This window comes from Quercus suber, unplaced genomic scaffold, assembly GCF_002906115.3.
Source record: "Quercus suber isolate HL8 unplaced genomic scaffold, Cork oak 2.0 scaffold_264, whole genome shotgun sequence".
In the NCBI taxonomy this organism is placed as follows: Eukaryota; Viridiplantae; Streptophyta; class Magnoliopsida; order Fagales; family Fagaceae; genus Quercus; species Quercus suber.
Window position 1 is genome coordinate 895944 of NW_027069720.1, and position 15917 is coordinate 911860.

Consider the following 15917-nt stretch of genomic DNA (forward strand, 5'->3'; position numbering starts at 1 on the left):
ATCAACCAAAAGTGGCCTACTAAATAGAATCTTCAGAAACTTTAGTCAGCATCAGCCATAAAGGACCTCACCAAGTTAGCCTCAGGAAGCCAGAACAAAAAACTTTATGCTCCCATCTATTTGGATTCTGGCGTTGGAAAGTGAAGGGTTGTTGTTGTTGCTGATGTTTTTTAATTAATTAATTAATTAAAATATTTATGTGAGGTGAATAGTTTCAAACCCTCTATTATGTGTTTAGAAATGTTAAAGATCTATTTGTTTTGACAAAAAAAACATTTTATTTTACGTTATAAAAAAGTCATGCATATGGATCATTTTAAGTCACGGTCAAGTCTAAGTTTCTATTTAGATTTTTTTTATTTTTGTAAATCAATCTATAACATAGTAGATTGTCAGCATTAGCCCTCGATATTCCAAATGATCACACTCTAAACAACCTCTTTCTCTCTCAACACCAAAATCAAACATGAAAAATTAGATTTAGGCCATGATCGCTTTACCAAAAGTAAAGTAAAAATCATTTTTTTAGAAAATAAATAAATAAAAATTTCATATCTTTTTGTTAAAATTTATACCTAAACTATAATATTTGACTCTCTAATATGAAATTAATTTTGGTTTGACAAGTATTAATTAACCAAGTTATGTGTTGAATCTGTCTTTACTTCAATAAATTGAAACTATAGGGTGATTTTATTGTTAAGCAAAGTGGCAATAGTATCTTTGATAAATTAATTCTACTATTGTATTTTTTAAAATTTTATCTTTGTGATAATATTTTGTGCATCTTGAGTTCAAAGAGAAGATATAATTAGAAATTTTAAAATCTTGATTCAATTAAAAGTTATAAATACATAATGTCAACAAGATATTTGACAAGTATTTTGTCAAATATAATATTAAATGATATGTTTTTTCCCAACTCATTACACTTGTCAAATGTTAATATAATACTTATAGTGAACACGAATCACTCGGGATTGACACTCAAGTCGAAGCCAATCCCGCTTGGCTTATGACCAATGTTCACCCATAATCTCTCCTTAAATTGTTTCACTTTTTTTTACTAAAATTGATTAGTGTATTGCAATTATGTAATGGAAAACTTTTAGACATGAATTTCTGTGAAGAACTGTCTTCACAACAAATGGAATTTCTTAGTTGATAAGAAATTCTGGTCCCTAATGGTGAATGTTGATGGAACAAATCAACCAAAAGTGGCCTACTAAATAGAATCTTCAGAAACTTTAGTCAGCATCAGCCATAAAGGACCTCACCAAGTTAGCCTCAGGAAGCCAGAACAAAAAACTTTATGCTCCCATCTATTTGGATTCTGGCGTTGGAAAGTGAAGGGTTGTTGTTGTTGTTGTTGTTGTTTTTTAATTAATTAATTAATTAAAATATTTATGTGAGGTGAATAGTTTCAAACCCTCTATTATGTGTTTAGAAATGTTAAAGATCTATTTGTTTTGACAAAAAAACATTTTATTTTACGTTATAAAAAAGTCATGCATATGGATCATTTTAAGTCACGGTCAAGTCTAAGTTTCTATTTAGACTTTTTTTATTTTTGTAAATCAATCTATAACATAGTAGATTGTCAGCATTAGCCCTCGATATTCCAAATGATCACACTCTAAACAACCTCTTTCTCTCACAACACCAAAATCAAACATGAAAAATTAGATTTAGGCCATGATCGCTTTACCAAAAGTAAAGTAAAAATCATTTTTAGAAAATAAATAAATAAAAATTTCATATCTTTTTGTTAAAATTTATACCTAAACTATAATATTTGACTCTCTAATATGGAATTAATTTTGGTTTGACAAGTATTAATTAACCAAGTTATGTGTTGAATCTGTCTTTACTTCAATAAATTGAAACTATAGGGTGATTTTATTGTTAAGCAAAGTTGCAATAGTATCTTTGATAAATTAATTCTACTATTGTATTTTTTAAAATTTTATCTTTGTGATAATATTTTGTGCATCTTGAGTTCAAAGAGAAGATATAATTAGAAATTTTAAAATCTTGATTCAATTAAAAGTTATAAATACATAATGTCAACAAGATATTTGACAAGTATTTTGTCAAATATAATATTAAATGATATGTTTTTTCCCAACTCATTACACTTGTCAAATGTTAATATAATACTAATAGTGAACACGAATCACTCGGGATTGACACTCAAGTCGAAGCCAATCCCGCTTGGCTTATGACCAATGTTCACCCATAATCTCTCCTTAAATTGTTTCACTTTTTTTTACTAAAATTGATTAGTGTATTGCAGCTAATTACCAGTAAAAAACATGTAATTTAATCATAGAATTGGTAGAAGAGAGAAACCATTCGCATGTATTTTACTCACATTTGAAGGAAAATTCTTTAATATATATATATATATATTGAGTTAGACGGGAAAGAAGAACACTCATTTAAAGGACATACACTAACATCACTCATTTGATTTAAGGTATTTCGTTTATATCTAAAAGAAATTTATTCTAGATAAAATATTAATTTAAAGTGAAATTATAAACTTTTAAACTCCCAATTCCTTGTATATTTCACCAAGTCCAGTATTTAATTGCATGTTGTCTCATACATACTACATTGGTAGGAGGCTTCTGCATTCAGGTTTTAAAAACTGATACTCAAAAATCATTGTGAAAATCCCCATCAAAAAAAAAAAAAAAAATCATTGTGAAAATCTATTATTAAAAACTCCGAAATGATGATTTCTAGTTTAATGTAAAGATCTTAAAAGTGAGTTTAATAAAATATTTGATCCTAAGATAAATTAGTCAAATTGTGTGACATTTTATAAGCAATAAACATCTACTCATTCATTCGATAATGACTGATATGATGCTAAAGCATAAACTGTAACGAGATCCATCTCATGACACAACAAAACCAAAAAGTAAAATAAAAGTGGGAAACTTAAAATTCTGATGCTCAATTGAACCTTTCATAATTGCAGTTAACATTTCAAGAATAATATTAAGACATGGACAAAGAAACCGAATATATAATCCCCACCCACCCACAGAAAAATATTTCTTGGATATTACTAAGTACCCTAAACCACTAGAGAATAATTCCTCTTTTCATTTTTTTTTCCTTTCCTTAAAAGATACAACGAGCATCACTATCCTCTAAATAAATTTATCTAATTTCCTTGACTTGTTAGGATTCGGAGGTCGAAAATCCTCTATGCGCAAATTGGAGCTTTTGCGGAGTTCATTTAAGACAGAATCTCCTTTCTCTGATTTTATTACCTCCAAGGTGCTTCCAAGAACATCTGCTGCAAGCCCGACTTCTAGCAAACAACCTGGCTCCTCTCCTCCTTGGTATATTAGCTGCCCAATCTCACTCAAAGGGACCACATGTTCTGTAATGACTTTCGCAAAGAGACGACCAAGAAACTCTGGAGCTCTTGGGGCATCATTTACGGCATCCTCCAGATTAGTCATAACAGATTCAAACCTGGCCAGATGGGAGAAAAACAGCAGCAAGTAAATAAAACACCAAATATAAATGACAGACAAATACAACTATGATTGACAAATTGTTAGATATTTTTTACCCTTTGATGAGCTGGGCTTGATTCAGAACACCATCACGAGACTTTGTAAGATTGACTAGAAGCTTAGTCAAAACATCCCTTTCCACATCCTTCCTCTCAAATGAATCTGTGACCCATAGAGATACCATTGATGGATGGAAGCTTGGGGCATTCATGTCTCTTATGCACAATTCGACTTCCTTCTCGTCTCTGGCACTGAAAGTAGAATGACTTTCATTCAATATATCGATAAATACAACAGATTGACCTATGGAATCTATATTATAAATAAGAAGGCTATATATCACAACCATGCCAACAGTTAAAACTACAGGCATCTGAATTCCCTTAAGCCATTTGCAACCAAACATGAGAATGCTTGGGAGTCCTTCCTAAGAGATTACCCTAAACCAAACAACTAGAAAAAGTAATAAAATGACCTTCACTTTTGCCAAAAACCTAATTCAAACAGCAGGTAAACAACTACTACATATTATTTATTCCGTCTCTTTACTTTGAAAGCCAAAAATATAATGAATATTCAAATGCCTCAGAAATGAATCAACGAACCTCTCGTAGAAAATAGAACTAGCCAGGCAAAAAAATAAAATAAAAATGGCACGGCCATGGAATTTATTAACTAATATAAGGTTCACATAGTCTCATCTAAATCATTTTAGAATTTTTTTTTTTTAATTATAGGTCAATCATTTTAGAAAAACTTAACATATGACAAAGCATTACCACACAATTATAAGATATATTACTCATAACCTAGTCGTTAGTTTATGTCTACCTTAGGAGCAGTACCTTAAGTTCCCCAATTAAATTCAAACACCTAGTTGCATTGACCAGTAAAACAAAAAAAATGTCATCTTTTCCAAGGATAATCAAATTTGATACACCCAAGTGTTTATAATTTAATTGGGGAACTTAATGTATTGTATCTAAATTTTACCCTTTAAAAAAGGTTTCTAAAAACTGTCTATAGAAACCCACACACCCACAAAAAAGAAAAAGAAAAAGGAAAAAGGCATACAAAATAAGATGTTTTCAATGGTTTTATTTATCTTAAACTTAAAACACAACAATTTGGACATTTCAATTAATGATGTAATAGAAAACGTGAATCATGATAGAATTGAATAGACATGTCCAACACCATCTAGATTGTTGAGGATTCATAGCCAACCCAAAAATATTTGGGACTACAAGTTGGTGGTTGTGAAAACACAAACCAATTTCAGAAAACACCATTTTGGTGCTTTCAAAACAGTTTTAAAGCTCAGACAACAGTTCCAAACAAGCCAAATATTTACTATAAGTACTTTCCATAAAAGCAGGCTAAGATTCTTCCCAAACTAATTGGCGGGAAAATGCTGGTGAAACAAGTTTGGAAGTGACAAATGAATTGCATAAGACAATTCTTAAGAGAACAAAGTTAGATTAAATCACAGTTACAATATTGCCATGGTAGAGGAATTAGAACCATGATCTACTTGATAGAATCCCATAATTTGTTGTCAGCCAAAAATTGGGTTAATTGGACTAGCTATTTGGTTTTAAGAAGAGAAGAGGAGGGGGAGGGGGGGGGGGGGTGGTGGGGGAAGAGAGAGAGGAAGAAACAAGCTCAAGTTCACATCAATTGAAGCCAAGAAAATCCCCGTTAAAAAATACTAATTGTACAAGTCGGCACAAATAGTTACTTCCACATCTAAACAATCTAATGAAACATGCTTATTTCCAAAGCTGCCATTTTATCATTCCACCCTCCTCAGGTCCAAATGTGATAAGCAGTACCCAAGGAGCCATCAAAACACTTTTTGCCACCACATTCATAAAAGAAGTCTCAAAACAAATTAACTGAACATCTCAATTTTTTTTTTTTTGGGGATAAGTAACTGGACATCTCAATTTATTTGAACTTTTAGCTCAATTTTTTTCTCTTCTCTAAAGTTCCACGGGAATAAATTGAAATACTAATCTTATCTCCTATCTATACAAAACAAATAGGCAGAAAGGGAAGGATAGCTATATTACTTCATTTGACAACACAACATTATGGACATCTGTTGCAAAGTATAATAAATCCATACAAAAAATAAAATAAATAAAGGGCACAAAGGAAAGGATAGCCATTATTCTTCATTTGACAACACTTAACGTTATGGACATCAGTTGCAAAGTATAATAAGCAAACAACTCAGTACTTGAATCAAGTAATCAAACAAGATGGAAATTGAAACATAACACATAAACTTTACACTAGCATACATATGATGCTAGTTTCTCTGAAGTTAACTTAGAGAAAAAGAACTGGATTAAACAGGAAGATAGATGCATGCATAGGACATGAAGATACCTGTAAAATTCTTTAATTGCTGCAATGGACATATCTTTAAGGCGTTCTTCAGGCAACTTTTCGGAAGGAACATTTTGGGGAACAGCTGCTCCCTCCATGCGTGGAGTTGGTGAAGTGACAACTGATCTATCAAAACTCCGATCGGGATTCTTTAGGTCTCTGTTACCAAAATTTACATTACGCTCTTGAGGGCTTGATTGGTCATAAGCTGCTGGGGCAGCAAATCTATCCGGAATATATCTTGGAAGGAGTTCCTCTCTTGGGCCATAAGTTGTCCGCTCCGTCACCATACTGTAACCATTCAAGGCAACTGCCATTCTTCGGGGGTCTGCAGCACTAGGAGATATTTCAGCTGCAGGAGCACTTGACATTGCTGGCGGTCCTCTAATTGACATTCCTCTTGCAAGACCACCTTGAGGTCCAAGAGTAATAGAATCATCACCAATAGGTCTTTGAGGCAAGGGAACAGATAAGGTCCTAGCCTCATAAGGCACTCTGTCCTCAAACCGAACATCTTGACCACCAAATCCACGAACCTGACTAGGCAGGCCACGGAAACCACCCATCTGCGCACTTGAGGGAGACAACATAGTTGACCCTCTTGAACTAAAATCCATAGGTGTCCTCCTTGTTGAAGTGTTGATGCTTCCTCGACCCCCCAACCTGCTAGTTTGTGCCTGTCGTTCTTGAGCAGCATCTCGGTGCACTTCCTCAATCTTTTTCGGCCCTTCAACTTTCCTCCGCTGTTGCCATTTATTCTTTCTCAAATCAATTGAATCCTTCAACATGAACCTGACCCTAGAAGATAAATTCATATTGTTGGAGAACACCTTCATTCTCTCAAAATATGCATCCATATTCTCCTTGGCTTTGGAATGGTCGATCATCTCTCCAATAGTACTCATCAATTTGCACAAAGCTTCAATATCTTCTTCATCAGGATTATCATACTGACCCAGCAACTTCTGGATGCATGCATGCATTATTCGCTCTGTCAACATTTTCTTCTTGTACAACTCCCCAATTAATCTAATGTTACCCAACATTCGTCTTCGAGCCTTAATTCTCTTTTCTTCTCTTTCCTCTGCAGACTGTTTGATCTCACCCTCTTCATCAGCTTTATTAGCTTCTTCTTGCTCTCTTTCCCCTCTCTCAAATTCCTCCTGGCACTTGTTCAAAAGCACCCTCTTAAAAGTTATCTTTTCATTGTCTTTGCTGAAATCAGGCAGTTCCTCGGAAAGACATCTACAGAAATTGGCATACATTTCACAGAAAGTAGGTTCCATTAAAGCTTTGTCAAAGATCTGTGAGATGACACCAGTTAGAGTGTCAGGATTGTCAATGTTTACTGCTTTCACTTGTTCGAAAAGTTTATCAAAGTTCTGAGGAGTTAGCTTGTTCAAAATAGCTTTCAACTGCCTTTGCTTTGCCTGTTCCTCATCTGTCACTTTACCCACTTCATACTTCTTCTCAGCTTTGTGCATCATCTGTAATGGAGTATGAGGAGAAGGAAATAAACCCTTCTGTTGAATATTGGCATTACGCAGCCACCTGTCAGCATCAGGGCTGTTTCTAGGCATTCCACCCTGAGAACCCATGGAGGGACCAGAGAGGATTCCTCCGGGGTACTGCATAGGTGCCTGTCCACGCGGGTTCCTGAGAACACCATAATTGCCTCCTGGGCTAGGTCGAAAACCTGTATTACCTCCATAAAGAGGAACAGGATCCAAACGCAAATCACGAATTGGAAAATGACCAGATAGTCTACCCCACCTGTCCTCTTCACCCATACTACTACTACTACCACGACGGTCTAATCGAGATCCCCCACTTGGCCTGTCTACGATTCTACCTGGACTAGGGTATGAATCACGTTCAACAAGATGAGAGAGATTCAAATTAGCACTCATCAAGGCCTCTATATCAGATGTAATCTCAAAATCCTCAGGGAGATCAGAGCATTGCTCAGAAAATTTCAAGAGGAAATCTCGGGAATACTTCTTGGCCATACTTCCATCTCCATCATGGTCATAATGATCCAGTCCTCCATGAATTAGCTGTCCATCATCTGAAACTTCTAATTTTGGAGTAGACAAGTCAGCAGCATCTTCCCAATCATCGGGCTCAGCTTTGTTCAGTCCACCCTTTTCACTAGAAACAGCTTCTACTTCAACCACATCAGCAGGTGCCTGCTTCTCATTCACACAAGTAGAAATGCTCTCAGTATAATCTGTAGACAAAATAGTTTCTTTCTTTTCCTCTGGGCCCTTATAAGCATTATAAAGATCAGAGGTTGTCCCAGCAGCATCAGCTTTCAGACAAATTTCTTTTCTCTTCTTCTTTGTTGCTTTAGAAGTAACCTTTGCCTTATTCTGATCAAGGATAGGTTTATCCTTAGCACCTGATGCTGGCAAAGGGGCCAATCCACCACCAATGATCTCTGCATCTTCCCCTTCGTGTTTTGAAGTTGCTTCCTTAAGATCAGGGGCTGGAATAGGAGCAGACTGCTGATCTGATGTACCAGACATTGTACCAATCTCATTACTACCTATGCTGTCACTTCTGCTTGAAGAGGCATCTACAGTAGAGGTCTTCTCACCATGAGAGCTTCCAACATCAGAAGAACCCAAATCAGTGGAGTTCAATATCTCTAAATTATCAGTTGTCCCATCAATTTCTGCATGATGGCTCACGGGTTCATCCAGCCGCTTCTGTGCAGTCTCTATGGTTAAGACCTCGTCACTTACTACCTTCAAACCAGAATCATGTCCAGATTCTTTTACCTCTTTATTAAATTCTAAGGATTTTAAAGAGATAGGTTCTGAAGATATCTCACTACTGTTGATAACTTGTGTGGACCCAGCAGGTAAACTGTTTTCTCCTTGTTCATCTTTTCCTACAGTTTCATTTACTAATTCCTCATCTTGTGAAGAGGATTTGTCTAGCTTAGCTTGATGAACAGTTTCAAGCGTATCATCAATGATCCTGGCACCAGAAATTTCAGATGAAACACTATAGGAGGCTTCTACAACAGTGTCAGACTTTAATTCAGAAGCATCAGGAGTACCACCACTAACATTTGACAGTGATTGTTGGGTTGATGAAACACCTTCACTAGTTACAGGTGTAGGTGTAGCAACAGTTGTTTTAGCTTCTACAGTACCAAAAACTCCACTGCTGGAAGATATACCCTGCTCCAGGGCCCGAGAAGGCATACTTGAGATTGAAGCAGATTGACTGCCAACCTGTGAAAAGGAATTAAATTTTTGCAATACAGATTAAGAAGTAATTAAAAAAAAAAAAAAAAGATACTAATTGAAATTGAAAGAATATTAATAGAAAAGGTAGTAGACAAGTAAAGCATAAAAGTACCTGATGCTGTGATTGGATAAATCCCTTCTTGCTTATCTTCTTTGGATAATCTTTGATAGAGTTTGACCTACTAAGAGTTTCCCTTCGTCTGCCTTCATTGGTGGGCACAACTGGTACAGATTCCTCAGATGGAGAAACTGAAGCAGAAGAAGATGAATTCGATACAAGGCCCTCAGAAGAAACTGCAGCAGATACCACCACAGAATGTTTAGTAGCCACTGGCAACGACTTGGAGGCCAATGATTCAGTAACTTCCCTTTGAGGATGAGATGAGCTGACTTCCCCAGATGGCCTCACATGTCTAGTAGGTTCACTCTTTTCAACACCATGTGAGCTTTTTGGCAGCAATGAGTCTGCAACCTTTTCCCCGATAGAACCAGGAGTTGGCTTTACTGTAATTGGTATCACTGTTGGTGGAGCAGAGGAGATTATATTATGTACATCACGAGAATGTTCCAAGTTTGGTAGATCTGCAGTGACATGCATTGGGGTCCCAGTCTTATTTACAGGTAGGGAATTAAGAGCTGATGGATTCATGTATGCCATGTTTTGGGGATTCTGGCCAACTGGATAATTAAATCTTGGTGCTTGAGAATTGGGTGCTATCTGGCTACTTGTTAAAGGAACAGAACTTTGAGGCGGATAGTACATAGGACTGGGATTGAAAGAATTGGGATTATAAAAGTTAAGAGGATGAGAAGATGCAAATGATGGAATAGGCTGGGATTGAGGAGGCATATTAGGAAGAGATCTAGGAGCCGATGCCCCACCATCTGAATAAGAATCAGCCCGTTTGTCAAGCCTCAACTCTTCATGTGTATCTGGATGAGTAATCTTAACAGTAGTTTTACGGGGGCCACCAAATTTTCCTCCCTGCTGCTGGGGGTATGGTGGGGTCATGCCCATTCCCATGTTGCCTAATTGAGGGGGCAACTGAGGACCCATTTGAGCAGTGTACTGGCTTTGATGAATGATTCCCTGCTGCATAGGATGGGGTTGGAGAAACACGGGCGGTTGCACTTGGGGCGCATTTGCCATTGATAAACCCATGGGCAACTGCATTTGAAGTGGAGCAGCTGTCATACCCTGGGATTGAAGCTGTTGGTTGGGGCCAGCAAATTGCACAGAAACCTGTGGCTGGTGATACTGCATTGGCATGGACATCCCACCCATAGGAGGAAGTACAGGAGGCTTCTGAGGTTGGCTTGCAGGTGGTGCAGGCAAGATTTGCACATCCTTTTTAACCTTTGGCCCTGAATGAGCCTCCCCAGTATTAGATTGTTCAGCAGCAACTGCATCCTTCCTCGGGAACTGCTGCTTGGGTGCAGTAGGAATTGGCAATGGAGGGGGAGGTCTAAAGGAATCATGACGTAACTGCGGGTCAAAAAAACACAGAAAGGTTTGTTGTCTAATTACAAGCACTCAATGCCATAAATTTCCAACATTCAAAATTGAGTAATCGAATTATCCCAACACCAACAATTGAAGCACAAAGGAAATGGGAAATCAAAAATATGCCAATAGTACATTGTATAAAGCTCCAAACTAATTGAAAGAGAACAGGAAGGGAGGTTAGGGGGCTACCATTAAGCATCAGATTTTCTATAGACAAGCAGGTCAAAAGATGAAATAGGAAAAGGGTAAGTAAAAACCTGATCTCGTTTCTGCTCGTCCAAATTTGGGGGCGCTGAGCTTGTCCGAGCAGGAACCTACAACCACAAGATAAAAACAATCATTCAAATCTACAAAAATAATATTAAAAAAAAAAATTACCGAGCACCATGCACTTTAGGGAAAGAAAAAAAAATAACAATGTTGATTTAGTAAATGTGAGATCATAAACATACCTGCATCCCATTCATGAAACCAGGACTTATGGACCCAAACTGGAAGGGGTAAGGCTTAGAAGCATCTCCTGGGGCTGATCAATAAACAAATAGCATATCATTAGTTACATTTGGCTAGAACTACTAATCACCATCAAGAGAAACCAACACTGATAGTCTCCCATATTATAACAAAATTCAAGAACTATATCTGATGCATCTAAATAACACATACCCTTTACTGGTGTTTTGGGAGCTGCGGCTGGGTCAGAGCTCATGGCGGAAGATTGAGAAGTTGGAGCCTTCGGAACAGGCCGGGTGCTTCTCTGCACAGCAGCTGCTGGTGCTGGTGCTGGCGGCTCAGCTGGCTTGGCAGCTGCGCTTGTAACTGGCGCATCAGCTGCTCCTATCAACACCCAAATCAAAATTTGCATTTTTTCTCAATTATAACAAAAACCCGTCAACATCCTCCGATCAAAGACACAATTTTTAAACCATACCATGTAATTGGGGGTGTACATGGGAACCATTCTGTACAACAGCTGTAGTAGTCCGTGGCGTAGATGCGGCAGCAGCATTGGTCGTAGCACTAGAGTCCAACGTAGTAGACGAATTCGCCGACGAATTCACACTAACAGTAGGCACATGTGCCCTAGATTGCCCTCCTTTAGCATTATTGCTATTCTTCTTATAACTAAAAAAACACACAAAAAAAAAAAAACAATAACAATCAAAACCTCAAATAACAAATCACCGCCATTAACAACAAACAAAAAAATCAAATTGCAAACCCTAATTACAAACCAAACCAAAACCAAAAACAAAAAATAAAAATAAAAATAAAAACCTAAACTTTGGAAACAAAAAGGGAAACCCTAGAGAGAGATGACCTGCGAGAGTTGGAGGAATTGTAGGACGGAGAAGGGGCGGGCCCGCCGCCGCCCTTACCGTAAGCGCCTGAAGAGCTCCGCTGCTGATTGGAGCTGGAGGATCGCCTATCGGTTTTCCTATACTGCGTTTCAATCTTCTCCGACCTGTTTGATTGATTGTAGGACATATATCCCAATCCGTAAGATTCCCCTCTCCGATATATTTTTTTTTTCTCTATACAAAATTTTCTCTGTAACCAAACAAGATCCAACCAAAAAAAAAAAAAAAAAAAAAAAAAAAAACAGCAATCAAAACCTCAAGTCACAAATCACCACCATTAACAACAAACAAAAAAGTAAAAACCAAAACTTTGGAAACAAAAAGGGAAACCCTAGAGAGAGATGACCTGCGAGGGTTGGAGGAATTGTAGGAATTGTAGGACGGAGACGGGGCGAGCCCGCCGCCGCCCTTACCGTAAGCGCCTGACGAGCTCCGCCGCTGATTGGAGCTGGAGGATCCCAACAATTTAAACTCAAAAAAAGGATCCCCTATCGCTCCAAACTAATTGAAAGAGAACAGGAAGGGAGGTTAGGGGGCTACCATTAAGCATCAGATTTTCTATAGACAAGCAGGTCAAAAGATGAAATAGGAAAAGGGTAAGTAAAAACCTGATCTCGTTTCTGCTCATCCAAATTTGGGGGCGCTGAGCTTGTCCGAGCAGGAACCTACAACCACAAGATAAAAACAATCATTCAAATCTACAAAAATAATATTAAAAAAAAAAAAAAAAATTACCGAGCACCATGCACTTTAGGGAAAGAAAAAAAAAATAACAATGTTGATATAGTAAATGTGAGATCATAACCATACCTGCATCCCATTCATGAAACCAGGACTTATGGACCCAAACTGGAAGGGGTAAGGCTTAGAAGCATCTCCTGGGGCTGATCAATAAACAAATAGCATATCATTAGTTACATTGGGCTAGAACTACTAATCACCATCAAGAGAAACCAACACTGATAGTCTCCCACATTATAACAAAATTCAAAAACTATATCTGATGCACCTAAATAACACATACCCTTTACTGGTGTTTTGGGAGCTGCGGCCGGGTCAGAGCTCATGGCGGAAGATTGAGAAGTTGGAGCCTTCGGAACAGGCCGGGTGCTTCTCTGCACAGCAGCTGCTGGTGCTGGTGCTGGCGGCTCAGCTGGCTTGGCAGCTGCGCTTGTAACCGGCGCATCAGCTGCTCCTATCAACACCCAAATCAAAATTTGCATTTTTTCTCAATTATAACAAAAACCCGTCAACATCCTCCAATCAAAGACACAATTTTTAAACCATACCATGTAATTGGGGGTGTACATGGGAACCATTCTGTACAACAGCTGTAGTAGTCCGTGGCGTAGACGCAGCAGCAGCATTGGTCGTAGCACTAGAGTCCAACGTAGTAGACGAATTCGCCAACGAATTCACACTAACAATAGGCACATGTGCCCTAGATTGCCCTCCTTGAGCATCATTGCTACTCTTCTTATAACTAAAAAAACACAAAAAAAAAAAAAAACAATAACAATCAAAACCTCAAATAACAAATCACCGCCATTAACAACAAACAAAAAAATCAAATTGCAAACCCTAATTACAAACCAAACCAAAACCAAAAACAAAAAATAAAAATAAAAATAAAAACCTAAACTTTGGAAACAAAAAGGGAAACCCTAGAGAGAGATGACCTGCGAGAGTTGGAGGAATTGTAGGACGGAGAAGGGGCGGGCCCGCCGCCGCCCTTACCGTAAGCGCCTGAAGAGCTCCGCTGCTGATTGGAGCTGGAGGATCGCCTATCGGTTTTCCTATACTGCGTTTCAATCTTCTCCGACCTGTTTGATTGATTGTAGGACATATATCCCAATCCGTAAGATTCCCCTCTCCGATATATTTTTTTTTTCTCTATACAAAATTTTCTCTGTAACCAAACAAGATCCAACCACAACAATTAACAACAAAGAAAACAAACTGTAAACAAAAAACAGAAACACAATCGAGAGAGTTAGAGAGAGAAAGTTTAGAGTACCTGAGGAGTGAGAGAGGGACAGAGAAAAAAAAAAAACCGAAATTAGGGTTTATTGGGCGCTCATCAGAGATGTTGAGAGAGAGAGAGAAAGAAAGGAGGAGAGATGAAAAAAAAAAAGAAAAGAATGTAAATTAGAGAAGGGTTACTTTTGTAAAGAGATTTTAATTAAAATAGAAAAAAATTGTTTTTTTTTTCCTGTTTTAATTTTAAAAAAAAATTTTAATTTTGAGTTTTTAGAGAGAAAGAGAGAGAGGTGAGGGTGCGTATATATGCGGTAACAAACTGAGCAGCGAAGGGAGGTGGTCAAAACTCAAAAGCGGGAGGGAGTAGGTTTTTTAGGAGATCAGAGATCTTCTCGCTCTAGCTTTCTCTCATCAACTCTTTTTTTTTTCTTTTCTTCTTTTTTTTCACTCTTTAATGGGTGCTCCATTGTACTAGTCGAGGATAAATTAGAAGTGTTCTTTCTATATATTGAAACCGATTGAGATTAGAACACATAGAATGTTTTACTGACTCTTTAAAAACACTAAAAAAATGAATGAATCATTTTTTCTTATTTTTCAATTTATTACATTGAAAAAGCTTCGATTTAATTTCCTATGCACCAAAAACACGTTGAGATATAGACATGTAGAATATTTTACTGACTCCTTAAAAAAATTCAAAAGATGAAACAAATTACTTTTTATTAAATTTTTCTTCCCATTTTTCAATTTATTACTTTAAAAAGGCTTCTGTTTAGTTTTATATACATTGAAACCCGTTGAGATCCAGACATATAGAATGTTTTACTGACTACTTAAAAACACTCAAAAATGAATGAATCACTTTTTATTAATTTTTCCTATTTTTCAATTTAGTACTTTAAAAAGGCTTCAGTTTAGTTTTCTATGAATTGAAACCTGTTGAGATTCAGACACGAAGAATGTTTTACTGACTCCTTAAAAACACTCAAAAATGAATAAATCATTTTTTATTAATTTTTCCTATTTTTCAATTTATTACTTTAAAAAGACTTTGGTTTAGTTTTCTATGAATTGAAATCCGTTGAGATTTGGACACGTAGAATGTTTTACTGACTCCTTAAAAAAACTCAAAAATGAATGAATCGCTTTTTATTAATTTTTCCTATTTTTCAATTTATTACTTTAAAAAGGGCTTTGGTTTAGTTCTATGCACTGAAACCCGTTGAGATCTAGACACATAGAATGATTTACTGAGTCCTTAAAAACACTCAAAAATGAATTAATCACATTTTATTTACTTTTCCTATTTTTCAATTTATTAATTTAAAAAGGCTTCGGTTTAGTTCTTTATGCACTGAGACTCACTGAGATTTGGACACGTAGAATGATTAACTGAGTCCTTAAAAACACTAAAAAAATGAATGAATCACATGTTATTTATTTTTCCTATTTTTCAATTTATTACTTTAAAAAGGATTCGGTTTAGTTTTTTATGCACTAAAACCCGTTAAGATCTGGACACGTAGAATGATTTACGGAGTCCTTAAAAACACTCCAAAATGAATGAAACGCTTTTTTATTAATTTTTCCTATTTTTCAATATTTGAGATTATGAGGCTTTTCGTCGGTTGAAGGCTACCATTACTTATTACTTTCGGTTTGGAGTTCCTTTCTTAGTTGGAGTTGTAGTAGGGCCACGTGTTGTTGATCCATGGGGGTAGGAGTGGCAAATTGGGTTTAAGAAAGTGGTATGTGGATGAAACTTAGTCGAGAGGTTTTCCTTTGGAGAAAGGAATATTTCAAATAATGGGAGAGTATTTTGTGGAAAGGGTATTTTTGACATAAAAAGGTAGGTTCATTGAATAGTTTG

The 15917-nt window shown here is 36.7% G+C and overlaps 1 protein-coding gene across 4 annotated transcripts; it reads right to left on the reverse strand.

Moving 5' to 3' along the window:
• Positions 1–2935: 2935 nt before the first annotated feature.
• On the reverse strand, positions 2936–14213 carry LOC112002925 (eukaryotic translation initiation factor 4G). 4 transcript variants are annotated; one of them, XM_024035087.2, is made up of 10 exons: positions 14082–14213; positions 13744–13973; positions 13354–13547; positions 13089–13253; positions 12875–12948; positions 12673–12729; positions 9309–10682; positions 5937–9181; positions 3596–3790; positions 2936–3495 (listed from the first exon to the last, which is right to left on the reverse strand). In XM_024035087.2, exons 2-10 carry the CDS (start codon positions 13908–13910, stop codon positions 3165–3167), a joined length of 5802 nt encoding a protein of 1933 aa, XP_023890855.2. In that variant the 5' UTR covers positions 13911–13973; positions 14082–14213; the 3' UTR covers positions 2936–3164. The 4 variants fall into 4 exon arrangements, with proteins under 4 accessions (XP_023890855.2, XP_023890854.2, XP_065637425.1 ...); XM_024035086.2 differs by having other exon boundaries at positions 13089–13259; XM_065781353.1 differs by lacking the exons at positions 12673–12729; positions 12875–12948; positions 13089–13253; ... (1 more) ...; positions 13744–13973; positions 14082–14213 and adding exons at positions 10961–11017; positions 11156–11229; positions 11370–11534; positions 11635–11828; positions 12025–12268.
• Positions 14214–15917: the final 1704 nt, after the last annotated feature.

Excerpts from the sequence above, each read along its gene's own strand:
- LOC112002925 (XM_024035086.2), bottom strand. The coding sequence starts at position 13,910 with ATGTCCTACAATCAATCAAACAGGTCGGAGAAGATTGAAACGCAGTAT. Across the intron at positions 13,548-13,743 it reads AATTCCTCCAACTCTCGCAG|TTATAAGAAGAGTAGCAATG; the intron begins GTCATCTCTCTC and ends GTGTTTTTTTAG. Across the intron at positions 3,791-5,936 it reads GCAATTAAAGAATTTTACAG|TGCCAGAGACGAGAAGGAAG; the intron begins GTATCTTCATGT and ends TTCTACTTTCAG.